General features: G+C 41.2%; 1 protein-coding gene across 5 annotated transcripts in view; it reads right to left on the bottom strand.

Annotated features, from left to right (window-relative positions):
- Positions 1–21633, bottom strand: part of pxk (PX domain containing serine/threonine kinase) — a 64635-nt gene continuing 43002 nt past the window's right edge. For 2 of the 5 annotated variants that reach the window (XM_015974308.3, XM_070549571.1), the window contains 2 exons: positions 19849–19908; positions 2201–2512 (listed from right to left, as the gene is read on the bottom strand). In XM_015974308.3, the coding sequence (XP_015829794.3) occupies positions 2322–2512; positions 19849–19908 (251 nt within the window). In that variant the 3' untranslated portion in view covers positions 2201–2321. Of the gene's footprint in view, positions 138–2200; positions 2513–18296; positions 18323–18360; positions 18588–19848; positions 19909–21633 lie in introns of those variants that run through there. The other 3 variants (XM_015974309.3, XM_015974311.3, XM_015974310.3) reach the window with 3 other exon arrangements.

Raw genomic sequence — 21633 nt, forward strand, 5'->3', positions numbered from 1 at the left:
AATAGTCAACAATGTTTGTTTTTTCTCTGAACAAGGATTCACTCGAGCTTATAATCCATCTTTTGTCCTCTCTTGTCCATCCATAAGGGTTAATTTTGTTTTCCAATTGGTTGATGTTCCATCAGAGCCGCATCCTCCTGTCAGAAACAACAGCACCACCAGAACATCTGCATTTATTACAGCTGAATGAAAAAATAATGCATGTATTAGAAAGGAGTAGATTTCTGAACATTTATTTATGGATTACAGTATGAGAAGAAGAAAAAGAAGAAAATATCATTTCTATAGCGCCTCTCAAGATAAAAATCATGAGGCGCTTCACAAAAACAAAAACTGTAAAAATATAAAAAAGCATTTAGCAAATGTTTAAAAATATATTTAAAAATGAGCAAAAAGAGACAATTGTGATAAAAAATGTTAAGAAAGAGAGAAAGTGAATAGGAAAGGGAAATCAGTGCATCCTGAGGAAGGTAGAACAGGTGGGGAGAGCAGAATAAAGAGAGAGTTTTGAAGAATTTCATACAAAAGCCAGCTTGAACAAGTGAGTCTTCAGCTGCTTTTTAAATGAGACCACTGAGTCCACTGATCTCAGGCTCAGGGGAAGAGAGTTCCAGGGTCTGGGGGCCACAGCAGTAAATGATCTGTCACCTTTGGTCTTTAGCCAGGTGCTGCACAACCAGTAGGCTTTGATCGCTGGACCTCAGGGACCTGCTGGGGGTGTAGGGACTAAGAAGATCACCAATGTAAGATGGTGCTTGTCCATGTAAGGCCCTATAGACCAGAACCAGGATCTTGAAATGAACCCTGAAGTTGACTGGCAGCCAGTGAAGCTGGAGGAGAAGCGGGGTGATGTGGGTGTGTTTGGAGGACTTGGTCAGAAGCCGAGCACAGGCATTCTGAACCACCTGTAGACAGTTCAGGGAGGTTCTGCTCAGACACGTGAAAAGAGAGTTACAGTAGTCTAAGCGTGAGGAGATGAAGGAAGAGCGAATAAGAGAACTGACATGAGAATCCAGGGTGAGAGCTGGGTCAAAGGTCACACCAAGATTCCTGACAGAAGGTTTGGTGTGAGAAGCAAGCTGACCAAGAGAGTCTCTGACTTTAGGAACCAGCTTGTCTGGGGCACAGATGAGGATCTCAGTCTTATCTTCATTCAGCTGTAGAAAGCTCCCAGCCATCCAGGTTTTGACAGAGTCTAAGCAGGTGTGTAACAGCTGCAGCTTAGACATCTCATGGGGCTTAAAGGAGATGTACAGTTGGATATCATCTGCATAAAGATGGTAGGAGATTCCTTTGAAGGAGCTCAGGATGTGCTGAAGAGGAAGCAGATAGAGGAGGAAGAGCAGAGGCCCCAGCACAGAACCTTGTGGGACACCATGGGTAAGAGAGGTGGTGGAGGACCTAAACTTGGAGACGGCCACAGAAAAGGAGCGCTCAGAGAGATAAGAGGAGAACCACTCTGGATATAAATACCTAGGATATAAATACCTAACTGCCAAGCAGTTTTTATTTCATTACCTTTTTACGCTACTAAAGGATGCCAACATGTTGTAAATGATCTCCTTATGGAACATTTAGTGCTAGTGCACTTTGTTGGTTTCCTTTTAGCCATTAGACAGATAAAATATCTAAAAGTGAAAGTTGTCCAAGCTGTTCTCCAGTTCCGGTTCCCTCTGAGGGTTTGGGTTTATTCTGCAGATGGGCCAATTAAAGGAGCTTTATTAAACGTAAATCAGTGGTTTTGGAATTTATTAGATTTTTCTCTAAATGAAATAATTTCTATACTACTAGTACTTCAGTATCATGGTGGTTGATGCAAACTGTTCTCTGGCACTTCTCCAGAAATTTAAATGGTATTCTGAAGCAAACTCTGGAGGTGGGATCCGGGCTCAAAAGAGGTTCTAGTTCTTTACAGAACTGCTATATTTATTACTTCATGGCTCATTTGTACATTAAGTCCAATTTTCTTAACACATCGAATTATTTTTGCAGCTTCAACAGATGCAGACTAGATCAATCTGGAAACGGCTTTAGAAAGCTCCCTTTGGGGCCGTAGCAACTCTAGACAAACTGAAACTACCAGTCAAGTACGGGGACAGGACAGAGGGTCAGCTTGTTTATGTTTGATCTGGAGGTGTCTCATTGTTGTTTCAGTCCAGAGAGTCAGAGAAAGACATGTAACCATAGAAACAGATCCAGTTCATTTCAAAAAGGGGAAAAAGCAAAAGCATTTATTAAAATAAAAAAGCACTTGTTTTTACTCTTCAGGTATTTAAGGAGTGCATAGATGGCAGGAACCTTTCTGTGGATAGGCGGCGGGGTCAGATGAGGGGTCTACTACGGTCCGCAGTGTCGGCTTTCTTTAGATTTCCTTTACTGAAGGTCTGGATGGAGCTCAGGAAGGCGGCTCGGCCTCCTCCACCTCCTTCACAGGAGGACAGAGGTGGAGTTGCAGTACAGGAGGAGTCGTCCAGCAGCAAAGGAGGAGCAGGGGGAGGAGCTGTATGTGATCCTGTTTATAGGAAAGAAGTGAAAAAGTGGAAATGTGTTAATGGTTTACCGAAGTGTTGCCTGCTAGTTTTGATCTCAGTCTGGTTTAATCTTACTTATATAAATGACACATCGAGTACCTAACACCCACCCAAACAAAGTGTGCCTTTTAAAATAACCGCTTCAAAAAATGCTAAACAAACTTTCTCCACTGACACAAAAACAAAAAGACAACCTTTGTCATTTATGCTTTTAACATTTGTCCTTTGTTAGAGGAGCTCAAGGACTGAGCTGAAGCACAGCAGAGAGGGACTTAAAGATATTGGCCAGAGATAAAATTCCTCAATGGCATGTGTAAAGAAGTATTAAAACCTCAGATGAAAAAGGTTTTTGGATTTTCACAGCTGGAATTTCCACAAAGCTGATGTTTTTGACGAGCACGGTAAAAACAGAAACTAGCTTTCAGTCGAAGTCCTGGGCAGCTGGTGACGTTTCACAAGGAAATCCAATTGAACAATCTGAAAGTCTTTTCAAGCATAGTCCCTCTGGATTCAAGTATTTTGGAGTCAATGTAACTTGTACTTTATCATCTTTATATACTTCCAACTTCTCATCTTTGATTACCCAGCTCAAATCTAATTTCCAAAGGTGAAATTCATTACCTCGGTCTCTAATTGGCCAAATCAATACAGTCAAAATAAATGTCCTGCCCCTACTGCTGTTTTTGTTTCCATGCCTCCCAGTATTTCTGCCCAAAGCTTTAAAAAAACAATTAGATCAGCTTTTTGTCATTATTGTGGGGAGGGAAACATCCCAGGTTGGGGAAATTATAGATTGAAATTGCCTTGCCCAACTTTTTATTTTATTATTGGTCTGCTAATATTCATAAATTAACATATTAGCTAGATTCCTGCAAGCTGTAAGAGAGTGCTTGTCATGCACTTCCACCTCCTTAGAGGTATTAATGTCTTCTATGTTGCTCAATCTGCCTCGCTTCACAACTAATCATGTGCTACAAGCTAGGCTTAAGGTTTGGTAACTTCCCCATCCGTGCATATGTCCATCACTCTTAAGCAGTCATTTTCACCTGGTCTCATTGATGATAAATATGCCCAATGGAGATGTCATGGAAATACCACATTTGAGGACCTCTAAAGCAGGGGTGTCAAACTCATTTTAGCTCAGGGGCCACATTGAGGGAAATCTAGTCCCAAGTGGGCCGGATCGGTAAATTTAAAAAAAACTTCACATTGTTTTCTTTGTTTCAATACAATCAATATAAAACAAGGCTGGAGCCTGAGGACAGTGTAGTACAAGTACAACACCTGAAGTGTACTTGAAAATTTGAAGAAAAAAAAATCTATCAATAAAAAAAGCATTCCTTAGTGATTCAGAGCTTACAGATCACATGGCTAGATCAGTTTCATGCGGCACTTAAAGTATATTTGACTCATTTTACTTTACATCTTTTAGCTTTCACCAGCACATCAATATCAGAAGTCACATCCTGAGTGCAGCCAACTTCAGGATGTGATTCAAGTTCTTGTGTGAGCCTTGAGCGCAGCTTTGTTTTATTTATACTCATTACAGAGAAAACTTGCTCACAAAGATAAGTTTATTTTCACTCTACACTGTAAAGTATAAAAATAAAGTTTACACAACCATCTTGCGGGCCAGATTTAACCCGCTTGCGGGCCGGATCCGGCCCGCATGTTTGACACCCCTGCTCTAAAGGAATGGTGCTTTTTTGAGTTTTTCAGAACTCTCTTCTAAAGCAAATCTTTCAACCTCTCACCTGCTCCGTTATTTTCAGGTTCGACTTTTCATCTCTGCTCTCTTTGCTTCCTAGCTTTCTCTTCTGAGCGCTCCACCATGGGATAATTTTTATCTCTTACATTTGATAAAAAATTGATAATATCGCTGATATACTAACAGCTTATGGACTTGGATGGCCATTCAGTGGTCGCTGTTAGAAGAGCTTGGGAAAGAGTTAGGCATTATGTTTTTGGCTCGACGATGAGAAGCCGCGGTGTCCCACGCACATTGTAGTGCATCATGCGCTAGGTTGCAATTTATTCAGTTTAAGGATTTATACAGAGCTCACTATTCAAAAGCTCGTCTGTCTAAAATCTATCCACATGTGGTGGATTAGTGCGAAAGATGTCAATCCACTCCGTGTGACCTGAGTCACATATTCTATTCATGTCCGGAACTCCATGGCTTCTGGAGTCGGTTTTCAGCTGTCCTTTCTGGGGCTCTCGAGACTTGTGTTTGCATGAACCCCTTCTAGACATTTTGGGCTCCCAGTTGATGCCACCTTGACTGATCTCACTCATTCTTAAATATTGGCCCTTGCGTCACTTTTAGCCAGGCGCTACATATTACTCCAGTGGAAATCTCCTGGACCACCTTCCATATCCTTTTGGTTTCAATCCGTTATGTCATTTCTTAAGTTGGAGAAAAAAAGGCCTCGCAACAAAGGGTGCTTCTGGGAAATTTGCTTGCATGTGGGGCCACTTTGTGGACCATTGTGGGTCACTGAATGCTGTGCCAATTTAATATCCCTCTCCCCCTTATTTTTTAGGGTAGTGTTTTTGTTTTGTTGTTGTGGGAAAAATGAAAAAAAAAAATTACATAGGAGCGAAACAAATTGTAGAGTTAAGTGTGTTTCCATCTACAGGTGCTGGCCAGTAAATTAGAATATCATCAAAAGGTTGAAAATATTTCAGTAATTCCATTCAAAACGTGAAACTTGTACATTATATTCATGCAATGCACACAGACCAATGTATTTCCGATGTTCATTACGTTTAAATTTGATATTCATAAGTGACAACTAATGAAAACTCCAAATTTGGTATCTCAAAAAATTAGAATATTCTGAAAAGGCTGAATATAGAAGACACCTGCTGCCACTCTAATCAGCTGATTTACTCAAAACACCTGCAAAGGCCTTTAAAAGGTCCCTCAGTCTTGTTTTGAAGGCACCACAATCATGGGGAAGACTTCTGACTTAACAGCTGTCCAAAAGACAATCATTGACACCTTGCACAAGGAGGGCAAGACACAAAAGGTGATTGCTAAAGAAGCTGGCTGTTCGCAGAGCTCTGTGTCCAAGCACATTAACAGACAGGCGAAGGGACGGAAAAAATGTGGTAGAAAAAAGTGTACAAGCTCTAGGGATAACCGCACCCTGCAGAGAATTGTGACGACAAACCCATTCAAAAATGTGGGGGAGATCCACAAAGAGTGGACTGCAGCTGGAGTCAGCGCTTCAAGAACCACCACGAGGAGACTCATGAAAGACATGGGATTCAGGTGTCGCATTCCGTGTGTCAAGCCACTCTTGAACATGAAACAGCGCAAGAAGCGTCTCGCCTGGGCCAAGGACAAAAAGGACTGGACTGATGCTGAGTGGTCCAAAGTTATGTTTTCTGATGAAAGCAAGTTCTGCATTTCCTTTGGAAATCAAGGACCCAGAGTCTGGAGGAAGAGCGGAGAAGCACAGAATCCACGTTGCATGAGGTCCAGTGTAAAGTTTCCACCGTCAGTGATGGTGTGGGGTGCCATGTCATCTGCCGGTGTTGGCCCACTCTGTTTCCTGAGGTCCAGGGTCAATGCAGCCGTCTACCAGGAAGTTTTAGAGCACTTCATGCTTCCTGCTGCTGACCAACTTTATGGGGATGCAGACTTCACCTTTCAACAGGACTTGGCACCTGCACACAGTGCCAAAACCACCAGCACCTGGTTCAAGGACCATGGTATCCCTGTCCTTGATTGGCCAGCAAACTCGCCTGACCTTAACCCCATAGAAAATCTATGGGGTATTGTGAAGCGGAGGATGCAATACGCTAGACCCAACAATGCAGAGGAGCTGAAGACGACTATCAGAGCAACCTGGGCTCTCATAACACCTGAGCAGTGCCACAGACTGATCGAGTCCATGCCACGCCGCATTACTGCAGTTATTGAGGCAAAAGGAGCCCCGACTAAGTATTGAGTGCTATACATGCACATTCTTTTCATGTTCATTCTTTTCAGTTGGCCAACATTAGAGAAACAAACATTTTTTCATTGGCCTTTAGAATATTCTAATTTTCTGAGATACCAGATTTGATGTTTTCATTGGTTGTCACCTATAAATATCAAAATTAAACGTAATAAACATCGGAAATACATTGGTCTGTGTGCATTGCATGAATATAATGTACAAGTTTCACGTTTTGAATGGAATTACTGAAATATTTTCAACCTTTTGATGATATTCTAATTTACTGGCCAGCACCTGTATAACGTTTCTTTCACAATAAATATATGAAAAAAAAATATATATATATTACTGTTGCCACTACTGAGATGTGATTTATCTTAAATATGAGTTATTTTTGTCAGCCTGAATTTAAACCCATAAGTAAAACGCTTAGATTCACTGAAACTCCCCCCACACCTGCCTCTCAAGATAAAAATCACAAGGCGCTTCACAAAAACAAATACAAAATACATTAAAAAATGATTAAAACTATGCTTAAAATGAGAAAATATAAAAATTGTGATAAAAAACATAAGGACAGGGAGAGAGAAAATGAATAGGAAAGAGGGAAATCAGTGGATCCTGGGAAAGGCGGAATAAGAGCAGAATAAGGATTTGGTGGTGATGAAGGTCCCACGAAAGCCTGAACAGGTGAGTTTTAAGCTTCTTTTTAAAGGAGACCATTGAGTCCACTGATCTCAGGCTCAGTATAAATGAACAAAGAAAGTCAAAAAATCAGAATTGTCCTTATATTTTAAACAGTTTACCAATAATGGGTTGAAAACATCATACTGGTAAGTGTAGCTAAAAAATTTACTGCTGAGGGCAGGATGTGAACCTGCGCAAAACTGGACACCGTTTGTCACACTAACCACTGGAATACCAAGTCTGTTAACAGTCACTAACACACATATCCTGTGCTGGCCAGGGAAGACAGGCTTCAGACCAGAAGCTAGAAGAAGAAACGAGAAAATCTTATATGGTGCCCCTCAAGATAAAAATCACGAGGTGCTTCACAAAAAAAAAAAAAAAAAAAGATTTGTCACCTTTGACCTTTAGCCTGGTGTGCAGCACAACCAGTGGGCTTTGGTCACTGGACCTCAGGGACCTGCTGGAGGTGTAGGGACTGAGAAGATCACCAAAGTATGATGGTGCTTGTCTATGTAAGGCCCTATAGACCAGAACCAGGAGCTTGAAATGAACCCTGAAGTTGACTGACAGCCAGTGAAGCTGGAGGAGAAGTGGGGTGATGTGGGTGTGTTTGGAGTATTTGGTCAGATGCCATTTTTGCAGCCAATGTGTTGGAACAATGTGCAAGTTTTTCTCCTTTTAAGTTATGCTATCTGAGGCCCTGTCCACATGTAGCCGGGGATCTGCCAAAACGTAGATATTTTTCTACGTTTTGGCCTGTCATCCACACGAAAACGGATCTTTTTAAAAACTTTGGCCAAAGTGAAGATCTGCGTTTTCTCTGTTTTGGGTGTCTGCGTGTGGACAGACAAAACCGGAGTTTTAAGGTCTGCAACGTCACTTTCCGCGACAAAAAAATGCTGACATTACGTGTGCGACCTGTGTTTACACTAGGCGACAGCATGGATGCCCTCAGAGCTGCGCTCGCTTTATCAATTGTCCAAGCACTTTTTGCTTCTTTGTTTTTGCAAGCGGAATTACTGCTCCTTGCGGAAGACCACAGACGAAGGACGAGGTTAAGAACGGGGGAAGTACTGCCGTCTACAGGTCTGGCATGTCCTTAACAACGTATTTATCCGGGTACGTGTGAACAGTTTTTTTTAAAACGAGGTGGTGTGGATGCAAGTTTTTGGAGGGGCGGATATTTGTTTTTAAAAAACCCGGCTACGTGTGGACTAGGCCTAAGCTTCATCTCCTGGACACGTCGACCCCTGGACCACAGGCATGGAAACCAAGTTAAACCCAAAAATACCTCAAACGGTATTAAAGCTTTGGGGAAAAAAAAAAGCGAAATAATTTCATTTACTGAAGCAATTGGTTAAATTTAAATAGGTTATAGAAAAAGGCTGTGTGGAAAAAGCACCACAAAGCAGGAACTTAAAGTGAAAATGAGTTATGACCTCAACAAGTTTATGATAAAGATTGAGTCTGTGGGGCCCCATCCCTCCCACTCCCCACTCCATGCAAACAAGCAAACATGCAGCAACAGAACTGGTGAACAGATCACAATCTGCAACAAAACAGGAAAGGAGAAGTTGACAGTCGGTTGTGACTGGACATTGTTGTAGCTTGCGAGGTTTTTTAGAGAGGTGTTCATCATCCTGTCACAATAAAGTGATTTCTGATTTCAGATCTCATCCAAATAGTTCTGGTTTGGAGAGAAACTGGGACAGGTGGGGAAACTTAACCAAAGCTGAAATTGAAGATTAAGGCTGAACGATGTTTCATTTTCTGATCACAATTGGTTTAATGCTAATTTCACTAACGGGGACTTTTTGAAACAGCTCGTTTTAGGAAAATAATTCCTGAAACCAAACACTGACAGAAAATGGATAAACTTTTTTTTTCCCACTTTAAAGTTTTTGAGGCAGTAGTAGAGACCATCGGTAGAGACCCACAAGGTGGAGTTTTGCTCCATACTGTGTGAAGCGCCTAGTGGTTTTGATCTTGAGAGGCGCTATATAAAATTGTTTTCTTTCTTTTCCCCTTTAGACATTTAAAGAATCAAAACCGAGTCAAAGGCTGGGGATGGGATGCATTTCATTGTGCCTCGGTAGATATATTGGAGCAATCATTTCTAATAGGCACTGATTATAAGCAGTGGTGGCTAGTAAATATTTTTATTTTATTTTTTTGGTGGGGCATATTTGAACAGTTGTGCCAAAAAGAGCATGTCTGCTGAAATTTGCATGTTGTGGAATGGTGCATATGAGTAAAGAGGAAGCTTTATAATAAATTTGTACAATTAAAATGTTTCTTATCCATATGTAGAAATTGAATGAAGAAACTCAACCATCAGTACAGCTGATGAGGCAGTTCTACACCGCAGTTATTGAGTTCATCCTCACCTCTTCAATCACCGTGTGCTATGCTGGAGCTACCATCAGGGACATGAAAAGACTTTGTTCCAGTCACATGACCCTGTGTTGTGTTCGCTCCTAACTGACCCGCTCTGACCAGAACATGCACTGACTTGTATAAAGTAGCTGCCTCTTTAATTATTGATTCCCTATATTATCATTTATTTGTGTTTCTTTCGTAATTCTAATTTTGCATATCATTTATTTTTTCTTGCACCAAGTAAAGCAGCAGTTTCCTAAAGTTGTGTTTCTTGCACATATGGCAATAAAACCTTCTCATTTCTGATGCTTCCTTACAAAGTAATGGTTCATGGGCAGATAATTAAAAGAAACAAGGGTTTATTTGAAACAATAATTCATCTTTAAAATGTTTGCAATTTTGAGTCACATTCCTTGTTTTTTAAACCAACAGGAAAACAGTTCAAACAAGCAAAAAAAAAAAAACAAAAAACAAAGGTTTATGTATTTAGCAGATGCTTTTGTCCAAAGCAACTTACGGGTGATAATCATGCCAGCAGGTTGCCTTTGAAGCGAACTACAAACCCTAATCACAATCGTAGGTGGCAGTGAGGCAGCATAATCAATGATGAAGGGAAGTGAACAAGGAGTGGACAGTACAGTGAGGGACGGGTGCAGGGAGGGTGCTAGTTTAGGAGACGCTCTCTGAAGAGCTGAAAAATACTCACTAAACTTTAGTCTCTAACATGCTCAAATAAAACGTGTGAAAAACTTTAATTATTTAATCGTTATTTCTAGTCAAAAACAAAGGTTTTTCAGGAGAAACACGAATGAGAAAAATGTTCACATTATGAATGTAGTAAAATAGCCCCATCACTCTTAATTCCAATCATTTACTTCTGCAATTTGTTGTTGTGACAAGGCAAGAAGAAGAAGAAAAGATCTTTTCTAAAGCGCCTCTCAAGATGAAAATCAAGAGGCGCTTCACAAAAACAAAGAATGTAAAATATAAAAAAACAATTTATAAAATGATTAAAATATATTTAAAATGAGCAAATAGACAATTGATTCAAAAATGTAGAGAGAGAGAGTGAATAGGAAAGACGGAAATCAGTGGATCCTGAGGAAGGTGGAATAGGTGGGGAGAGCCGAACAAGGAGAGGGTGATGAAGGTCACACCAAAACCAGCCTGAACAGGTGAGTCTTCAGCTGCTTTTTGAAGGAGACCACTGAGCCCACTGATCTCAGGCTCAGGGGGAGAGAGGTCCAGAGTCTGGGGGCCACAGCAGCAAATGATCTGTCACCTTTGGTCTTCAGCCTGGTTCTGCACAACCAGTAGGCTTTGGTCACTGGACCTCAAGGACCTGTTGGGGGTGTAGGGACTAAGAAGATCACCAATGTAAGATGGTGCTTGTCCATGTAAGGCCCTATAGACCAGAACCAGGATCTTGAAGTGAACCCTGAAGTTGACTGGCAGCCAATGAAGCTGGAGGAGAAGCGGGGTGATGTGGGTGTGTTTGGAGGACTTGGTCAGAAGCCGAGCACAGGCATTCTGAACCACCTGTAGACGGTTCAGGGAGGTTCTGCTCAGACACGTGAAAAGAGAGTTACAGTAGTCTAAGCGTGAGGAGATGAAGGTGTGGATAACAGTCTCAAGTTCAGAGCAAGACAGAATGGGACTCAGCTTAGCAATGTTCCTGAGATGGAAGAAGGAAGAGCAAACAGGAGAACTGACATAAGAATCCAGAGTGAGAGCTGGGTCAAAGGTCACACCAAGATTCCTGACGGAAGGTTTGGTGTGAAAAGCAAGCTGACCAAGAGATGGTCTCTGACTTTAGGAACCAGAGTGTCTGGGGCACAGATGAGGATCTCAATCTTCATTCAGCTGTAGAAAGTTCCCAGCAATGCACTAACCACATATCACCTCTAGAGGACGCCAAATTACCATTCTTATGCATCACACAACAAAGTTGTTCCAAAAACATGCTTAATGTTCACCAGCAAATGCAAACTCAGAAGCTAAACAAACAGCTAATTTCATGAAGTCAAAAGCATTTATTCATTCTCACCTTTACCGGTTTATAGTTGTAATAATCTGCGTTATGGTAAAAAGAAATCCACAGTTTTGCATGCTGGAGTGCTTAAAAGTCTCTGATGTCACATTCCATAATTTTTGAGAGGTTGCTCGCTGCAGAACTACAAAGATGGAGCTGTGCCAGAGACAGCCCCGCCCATTCATGCAAACTTAGCCTAGCCCACTGACTCCTTCTGTTTTTGTTTTTCAACTTTATCGCAAACCAACCTGACCCACATGAATTACAGCTGTTACTGTTGCAAGTCCCAGCAGCCGGTCAAGGCTTAGAAACAGTGGTCAGAGACAAGGGTCACACAAGGGTCAAGAGGACAATAGTTCAGGACTTGCTGGTGAGGACAGAACTAGGCAAAGGGTCAAAAGACAGGCTGGCTTCTGTGGATCCACCCATGGACCCACCCATGATCCCGCCCCTAACTCCACCTCTGGCGGGAAAAGAAGGACTGGAATGGAGTGAAGAAAGTCCATCTGGACCCAGAAGTTCTCAGGAATGCTGAAGGGAGATCTACAATTTGCTACCAACATGAAGATTTATGGCCTGTGCTCCCTTTCCAGGAGTGCAACATGAACTTTTGTGCCCTCATGTGAATACTGCATGTAGTGAAAATGATACCAAATGTCTTATGTAGAGCTAAAAAAGTGTATTTGGTAAATGACCCCTTGACCTAAACTGTCAGGAGAGAATGAATTGTGACTCTTACATTGTTTAGAGCAGTCTCAGGAATGATATAAAAGGATGCAGCTCAGATCGGGCGAGAGGACTCTTGGAAGAAGAGAGAGGGAGCTGTTTTGGGGAGATTCTGAGAAGACAAGAGCTAGTGTAAACTAACTCTTATTTAATAATTTTGAACTAATTCCTCCTTGGGGGATAGCAGTTGTTTTTTATTTACCCATTTTTGTATTTTTAATTTTGTAATAAACCTTTTTTGAAAAAGAAACATAATCCTGATTCTTTCAGGTTTTCTCTAAAGCTTCACGTTTGGGGCCCTGGCCATAAATTGCACAGAGGTAAGCATGTCGATCACAGGTCTCTGAATAATCAGGACTTACTTTGCAGTTTGTAATAGAATAATATAAAGAAACCTTAAGATAAGGGAAGTTTTAACTTCCCCCTCCTTGCGAGTAACGAGTTGTCTTAAGGGCGATAAAAACAGGATATTAGAGGTTATTTTGGCTCTGATTGCAGGTTGAAAAAGTCTCTAACAGCTGGAAGGTTGGATTAATAAATAAATTGATAAACTTATGATAGCCTGATCAACTAGCATAAATCATTTTATAGTTACCAACCTCCCACATAAGCTGTTAGAGGCGCAATTAATTCCGGGTAATCCAAACAATTGCTGAGAGGCTTGGCTTGCCTCCAGACTTCTCTCTAGTATCTTAACCAAAAGGTAACAAGTTTAAAAGAAGTGGAGTACTCTGAGGCTGGCTATTTGTACAAGTCATTTCACCTTTAAAATAAAAGACAAGATTCTAATTAGATAGTCCAAACCCGGGTCTAGTACGATTAAACTCGCCGACACCCCCACTCGAACCCTGATGGATGCACCGTCTCATAAGTTCTAACGGAACTGGGTTTTAAAGGAACCGGTAAATGGGACGGGCACGCGACATTACTAGTTTACAACTGTTAATGCTATGTTCTATGATCCAATTAAACAAGATAAATATAACTTGCTACATGACAAACTCTAATATATCCCGAAATGAAAAGGTTTCTTTTAGCAAATATCTGCCCACAGCCGCTCCAACAAAAGTGGCCTACAACAGCATTTAACACTTTTGTATGGGTTCTGGTAGTCCAGTGGCAAGATCGTCTGACTTAAATTTTGCTTTCCCCTCAGCTGATGCTGGTTTGACTCTCGGTGGGGTCGGCAGCAATCTATTTAGCCAGCTGAAACATTTAATTTGTTTATATTTTAGTTGTAATGTTAATTTTCTGCAAAATATTTACAGTGGGGCAAAAAAGTATTTAGTCAGCCACCGATTGTGTAAGTTCTCCCACTTAAAATGATGACAGAGGTCAGTAATTTACATCATAGGTACACTTCAACTGTGAGAGACAGAATGTGAAAAAAAACCATGAATTCACATGACAGGATTTTTAAAGAATTTATTTGTAAATCAGGGTGGAAAATAAGTATTTGGTCAATAACAAAAATTCAACTCAATACTTTGTAACATAACCTTTGTTGGCAATAACAGAGGTCAAACGATTACTATAGGTCTTTACCAGGTTTGCACACACAGTAGCTGGTATTTTGGCCCATTCCTCCATGCAGATCTTCTCGAGAGCAGTGATGTTTTGGGGCTGTCGCCGAGCAACAAGGACTTTCAACTCCCTCCACAGATTTTCTATGGGGTTGAGGTCTGGAGACTGGCTAGGCCACTCCAGGACTTTCAAATGCTTCTTACGAAGCCACTCCTTTGTTGCCCGGGCGGTGTGTTTGGGATTATTGTCGTGTTGGAAGACCCAGCCACGTTTCATCTTCAAAGCTCTCACTGATGGAAGGAGGTTTTGGCTCAGAATCTCACGATACATGGCCCCATTCATTCTGTCCTTAACACGGATCAGTCGTCCTGTCCCCTTAGCAGAAAAACAGCCCCAAAGCATGATGTTCCCCCTGCCATGCTTCACAGTAGGTATGGTGTTCTTGGGATGCAACTCAGTATTCTTCTTCCTCCAAACAAGACGAGTTTAGTTTATACCAAAAAGTTCTACTTTGGTTTCATCTGACCACATGACATTCTCCCAATCCTCTGCTGTATCATCCATGTGCTCTCTGGCAAACTTCAGACGGGCCTGGACATGCACTGGCTTCAGCAGCGGAACACGCCTGGCACTGCAGGATTTGATTCCCTGCCGTTGTAGTGTGTTACTGATGGTGACCTTTGTTACTGTGGTCCCAGCTCTCTGCAGGTCATTCACCAGGTCCCCCCATGTGGTTCTGGGATTCTTGCTCACCATTCTCATGATCATTTTGACCCCATGGGATGAGATCTTGCGTGGAGCCCCAGATGGAGGGAGATTATCAGTGGTCTTGTATGTCTTCCATTTTCTGATAATTGCTCCCACAGTTGATTTTTTTTTCACACCAAGCTGCTTGCCTATTGTAGATTCACTCTTCCCAGTCTGGTGCAGGTCTACAATTCTTTTCCTGGTGTCCTTCGAAAGCTCTTTGGTCTTGGCCATAGTGGAGTTTGGAGTCTGACTGTTTGAGGCTGTGGACAGGTGTCTTTTATACAGATAATGTGTTCAAACAGGTGCCATTAATACAGGTAACGAGTGGAGGACAGAAAAGCTTCTTAAAGAAGGCGTTACAGGTCTGTGAGAGCCAGAGATTTTCCTTGTTTGAAGTGACCAAAAACTCTTTTTCCACCCTGATTTACAAATAAATTCTTTAAAAATCCTGCCATGTGAATTCATGGATTTTTTTTCCATATTCTGTCTCTCACAGTTGAAGTGTACCTATGATGTAAATTACTGACCTCTGTCATCATTTTAAGTGGGAGAACTTGCACAATCGGTGGCTGACTAAATACTTTTTTGCCCCACTGTATGTCTCTAAAAGTTCTTTGAATTTGGTCATTCCTAAACAGCATTTTAGTTGAAACTCTGCTCACAAATGGACTCACACTGGCTAAATAAATGAATAAATAAATAAAAAAACACATTAGTCTTTATATTGTAAACGGCATACCAATAAATTGTTGTAAACATAGTACTGGCAAGTGTAGATAGAAAAAGAAAAAGGGTTATAAACAACCTATGTACTACCGCTACTGGGAGGTGAACCTGCACAAAATTGCATGCTAATCTGACTCCATAACCACTTCACCACTACATCTGATAAAAAGCAAGTGGCGTTACATGTAATTGTGCCATCCAGTGTGTCTTTGTAGATGGGACGTATGGTTTTTCCAGCGGTGTCTCAGTAGAAGTCATTTCAGAAATAATTTGTCAGAAAATTCACAGAATATCCCGATTTGAGAACCAAGACCAGACCCGCTTCAGGGGAGGAGGCCAAATTGAAGCTGAGATGGGAGGAAAATGTGTGAACGAGGCCAAAAATGGCTTTGGTGTATTTCTTATGAGGAAACCTTTACAAAAACTGTTCAATTAACTTCAACTCCGTCCTCAATCTTGCATTTTAGATTATATTAGCTATAACACCCTCTTTGGTTCCAGAATGCTATTAAGTCTGACAACTGGAAGGAATTGGACTGACTCTGATGGAATGGGCGGGGCTGACTCTGGTGCAGCTCCGCCTTTGTGGTTCTGCAGCGAGCACCACTTGTAATTTTTTGGTTCTCCATAACCTGAACGATTTCACTCTGATCAGTACCTATCCTGCCCATCCCATTAAACAATGATTCATCAAAATAATAAAAAGAGGGTTGCAAAGGACATGAAAAATGGTTCAGAAAAAGAAAGTATTCCTGCTGGGGGATAACACAAAGGTGAGGGAATTGGAAAAGGAGTTCAGAAGGAAAGCTAAATTAGCCAAGATAAATTATAAGGACAAGCTGGGGCAGAAATTAACTTCAGGAAACCCAAGGGAAGCATGGCAGAGTTGAAACATAATGATGGGCAGGGCACCCAGACCCACAAAAGTTAACTGTTCCAATTCCACCTCCATCTCTAGTCGTACCTCCAGCGACATTGAGGAGGGTTGATTTTTTATCTCGTCTCCCTCTTTTCTTTGTTTCAAGTTATCCAAGTTCTGTTGAGTTTATGTGTGTGTATGGATGTAATTCATGTCTAAACATAACGTAAAGACTTGGTTGGCTTTGATGTTGCCATGCTGTGGGTTTCTGAAGAACTGAGATGACTAGTTTCATAAAAGTGAAATGCGGATAAATCTGCTGACTGTTAAGATGAATCCAAATGACAATGTCATGTATTTTTCAATTTCTAGATAGTTAAAATGTTTCAAAAAATTCATACATTGATAAAACATTTCATTTTACATTTCATTTTTACGTTAACAATTAGTTAAGTCCTTTAGTGGTACATTCACATATAGGGTTTGATTACTAACATTTATTAACGTCTTACACCTTTTGTTGTAAGTTTCTCCTTCAACGTATGTCTCGTTTTTATTACCTTCCTTTTGGGAAACATACAAATACATACAAACAAATTTCCATTACATTTCACAACCATTGATTACTTTATCACACACCTTTTATACTTTCCTTTGATTTAAATTTTTGTCAGTTCTGGCTACTGATCAATTTTCTCTTCCATTTTAAAAAATTCATTATTTGCTTTCACAAGCTTTCATTTTCTCTTGCATACATTGTAAGCTTGAGTTTACTTTGTTTGTTTCAGCACCTTTTCTGTGTTTACTACATCCACATCTTTCAGTTGACCTTCATTCACATAATCTCCATACACATAGCACATACACTCACCTAAAGGATTATTAGGAACACCTGTTCAACGTCTCCTTAATGCAATTATCTAATCAATCAATTGCTTCAATGCATTTAGGGGTGTGGTCCTAGTCAAGACAATCTCCTGAACTCCAAACTGAAGGTCAGAATGGGAAAGAAATGTGATTTAAGCCATTTTGAGCGTGGCATGGTTGTTGGTGCCAGACGGGCTGGTCTGAGTATTTCACAATCTGCTCAGTTACTGGGATTTTCACCCACAACCATTTCTAAAGTTTACAAAGAATGGTGTGAAGAGGGAAAAACATCCAGTAAATGGCAGTCCTGTGGACGAAAATGCCTTGTTGATGCTAGAGCCTGGTCAGAGGAGAATGCTCCAATAATTTCTAATTGGTTTCTTGAACATGACATTGAGTTCACTGTACTACAATGGCCTCCACAGTCACCAGATTTCAACCTGATAGAGCACCTTTGGGATGTGGTGGAACCGGAGCTTCGTGCCCTGGATGAGATTATTTTTAATCAGAACAACAACGGGCCGCAGGGGTTCCGAAGTTGATCTGGGCTCTCTCGCTCCCTTTTTGAAGCAAGTTGTCACTAGCTTGGGGGGGGGGGGGGGGGGGAATAGACTCTGGTCTTACTTTGGATGCCCATGTCAACTCCGTCAACTTGCCTTTTCAACATGCAACGCCTGACCAAAATCAAGCCTATGCTGTCAAGAGTCCACCTGGAGCAGGTACTCCATGCATTTGTAATCTCCAGGTTAGATTATTGTAACTCTCTTTATGCTGGGCTTGGTCATTCATCAATTTGTCATCTTTAGATTTTCATCCTTGCATTATTAGAGTAATAGCCTTCAATGTTGTGATGGTATGTCATTTTCTGTCATGTTTGTAAATGTTACTCTACATAGTGAATAATGTGCTGAAGCTTGATTTGAAATGAGATCATCTCCTAAAATCGTTCAGCCCAACCTAAGACTAGAGAAAACGAGGACAAAAATAACTGGAATAAAGCCAACGAGTCACTAAGAGACAAAAATAAAGTTGGGAGTTTATCATCAGTCCCTGGTTTACCCCTCACTGCTGACCCAAATCTTTTATTTTGATAGAACATCAAAGTTAAACTCTCATCAGCACATCTAAATGGCTTTGGTAGCAAAAGTGATTCCTAATTGTTGAAGTCACACCATCACTTTGTTCACGGGCCAGGATGTCCAACACCTCCAAAAACCAATAGAGACCTTTCTCATTGTCAACATAATATTATTTTACTTTACCCAACATGGTCAGGATGGAGCATGCTCTACGGAGGAGACGGCACAAAAAGAAGAGAAACAGACATGAATATCATTAGTTTATTGGACCAGTCAGCATTTAGACTCAATGGAGAGTACGTCATGAGACCCTCCTGATTGACCAGGGTTAGGATTATGTTATGCAGCCCAGGTGTGTGATTCAGGTGCCTGCTGATTTCTGTTACATCTCCATGAATACCTGCTGCATGGCTCCAGATAGTAAAAATAGCCATCGAGGACCTGCTTAAACCTCTCATAGCTGCATGGCCACACCTGCAGAATGAAGAGCTTTTAATACAAATTTTTTTCCTTAACTCAAAGAAGTGGTTAGCTTCATTCGTGGAGAACAGATATATTTGAATGGAATCTCCATTACAAGTGTAAACACCCACAAACACTGGTACAAAGTGGGCATGGGCCCCCGAAGGGGTTACTAGCATAATTGCAAAAACAGTGAGGATTATTTAGAAAGCTCCACTGGTTCAGGATGCAGCAGTGCAGTTAATATTCTCTATAGGGAGAGGTTGAGATAATGGAGGAGTTATCAGCTGTGCCACTAATGACAGGGAGATAAATGCATACATGGAAAAATTTTGACGCAAATGCTAGATACATTATTCATCAGGAGGTGTATGCTACCGCTAAAATCAGCTATGTTGTACATGAAACCATTTGATCAGAGCAACAGCAATGGAGCTCTGTCTAACCCACGTAACAGCTCAAAGAGGGGAGCGGTCTTAGATCCATCTGTAAACACGGATGGTTCAACATATTTGATTTGTTTGTGCTTATGCAGTTTTTTGTTCTGAATGAACACTATATTCTACTAGGCCCAGTCCCAACTCTTCGTTTTCTATGTTCCTTTACAGCAGCCAGACTGTTCACTTAAAATGGGCCTGTTTATTGTTATAGTGCCTTCTTTGGTTCTACAACCCCCCAAGGCACTTTACAACACAAACAGTCATTCATACACTAATAATGAGCTACATCGTATCCTCAGCTGCCCCGGGGAATGCTGATGGAAGCAAGGCTACCGTACACAGGCACCACCGGCCCCCCCGACCACCAGCAGCTTAAGCGTCTTGCCCAAGAACAAGATTGTGAAGACGAAACTGGAACCTGCAACCCTCCGGTTATGGGACAGGCACTCAACTCCTGTGCCACTGTCACCCCTAATGGTCTGGATCAATGGTTCTCCAGACTTGAGGGATTTTAGTCCAAGTGCCTAAACCTTTCTAGTAGAGTTCATTTAGCTTTGACCCAAACGACAGGCGACTCTGGCTGCTCGGAAGGGAACAGAAACCGATGGAGTTTCTCGTGAGTTCAGTGACTGTAAACACAGAACACCTGTCTGAAAAGTGCAAAATAATTCAGAATCACACATGATAACCCCAACCCTGTCACAAGTTCAGAAAACATGTTATTAATATGTTAAATGGAACACGGCTCAAGAAGGCAGACAGACAAAGAGGACTAAATCAATGTAGACAGGTGCACACACAGCTTTCTATACGGAGAGACAGACAAAAGTTACCTGTATTGGATGTGAGGATGGGTGAGGAAGGACAGGTGGGTGGTGAACTGGCTCCAGATCCTGCAGGGAAACAGAAAATAAGAATCACTAGAAATTTGAAACTCATCAGTGCCTGAAATTTCTGACATTTGTAGAATAAAAAGTCTTCCTCTGCAACAAATGTGAAGAAACATCAACAGAAGCTCTTGTTCAAGAGGCCACGATCAATGTCAATCAAACTGGGAAGATGGGCTGCTTTCATTTAGCTCCATCCACCAGGAGAACTTCGGAAAACCACTCACTCCTAAACTCGATAGGTTTCACAAAGATAATTAAGAAGAGAAAATCTGCTGTCAGAATTCTTACCAACAGCATTGTTTTTGTTAGCCGATGTCGTTTTAACACAGCGGAATCAAGACGTAAGTTGAAGTGTAAGTGTTGCAGCTATGGAGGTTAACTCATGAAACTCACACGGACTCAAAAGATTCACCGTTTTAGAGCTCGGCGTCAGACGGCCAGTCCATTACATCCGCGTACCGCTCACACACCCATCTTTCGCCAGGAGCTCGCTTTTATTTACTAATGTCTAGGGTTGTCACGGTAACCGGTATAGCGGTAAACCCCGGTAAAAAAGTTGACAATAAAAATAACCGTCCAGTTTTTAAAAAACTAAATTATCTCGGTGGGTTTACCGTAGCCACGGTTTCGGCGCGGTGACCCTTACCAGCCACCGTCGCTTCAGCTGAAGTTCCCGCGGCGCGCACACGCACTTTTTAGTTTGCAACGGCACCAAAACTTTGAAGCTGAAATAATGGCGGAAGGAGGAGACGGCAGCGCCCAGGACATCCATCAGCCCTCAAAGAAGACTAAATCGGAAGTATGGGCATATTTTGGATTTCTGAAAAATGCTGAGGGACAGTTAATAGAAGACTGCTATCCCGTTTGCAGAACGTGCAGGAAACAAGTGTCTGCAAAAGGCAGCAACACTTCGAATCTAATGGCACATCTGCGTGACCATCACCCACGTCTCTACAGCCAGTGCAAGGTAAGTTAACATTAGCATTTTAGCTTAAATGCATGACGTGAGGACTTTTGGTTGAGGGAGAATGCAACGAGTCACTATATACTGCAGCCGCAGCGTCCTCTGCCAGCATTTAAACCGTGTCACGGACACCCTGTTGCTGGATGAAGCATCTTATTTGTTGATGATGAAGAGAAATATACAATTAGTTCCTTGTCATGGATTTGTTTACTTATTCAATGCCATTTATACTTGAACATTTGGATTTGATTACATAGTGTAGTAGTTATTTTAGTAATTTGTTTAAAGTGGCTATTTATTTTAAATACATATTTTTTAAGGTTGACTTGTACAGTGCTCAAGTCAAGTGTGGACTGGAGTTTTAGATTTTCATTTTGATAATGAAGAAAACAAGTGTATGAGAAAACAAGTGGTGTTTCTTTGATTTGTTTACATATTGTTTATGTTTTGAATGTTTGGATTTGTATAATTTAAACCTGCACTGACTACTGTAACATGTTCCAGAAAAAGAAGCTATTTGTTCCTTTACTTGTGAAAAGTTGCACTTTTGCTAAGACTTTGTGTTATTTTAGGTTTAATAAACACTGTTAAACCTTTTCAAAACTATTTCAGTTTGTGTAGAACAGGACTATCAATGCTTTCTGAACATATGCAACACCGTTTAAAAAATACCGCGATAATACCGAAAACCGTGATAATTTTGGTCACAATAACCGTGAGGTTAAATTTTCATACCGTGACAACCCTACTAATGTCACAGGTCA

This window comes from Nothobranchius furzeri, chromosome 3 (genome assembly GCF_043380555.1).
Source record: "Nothobranchius furzeri strain GRZ-AD chromosome 3, NfurGRZ-RIMD1, whole genome shotgun sequence".
Classification (NCBI taxonomy): domain Eukaryota; kingdom Metazoa; phylum Chordata; class Actinopteri; order Cyprinodontiformes; family Nothobranchiidae; genus Nothobranchius; species Nothobranchius furzeri.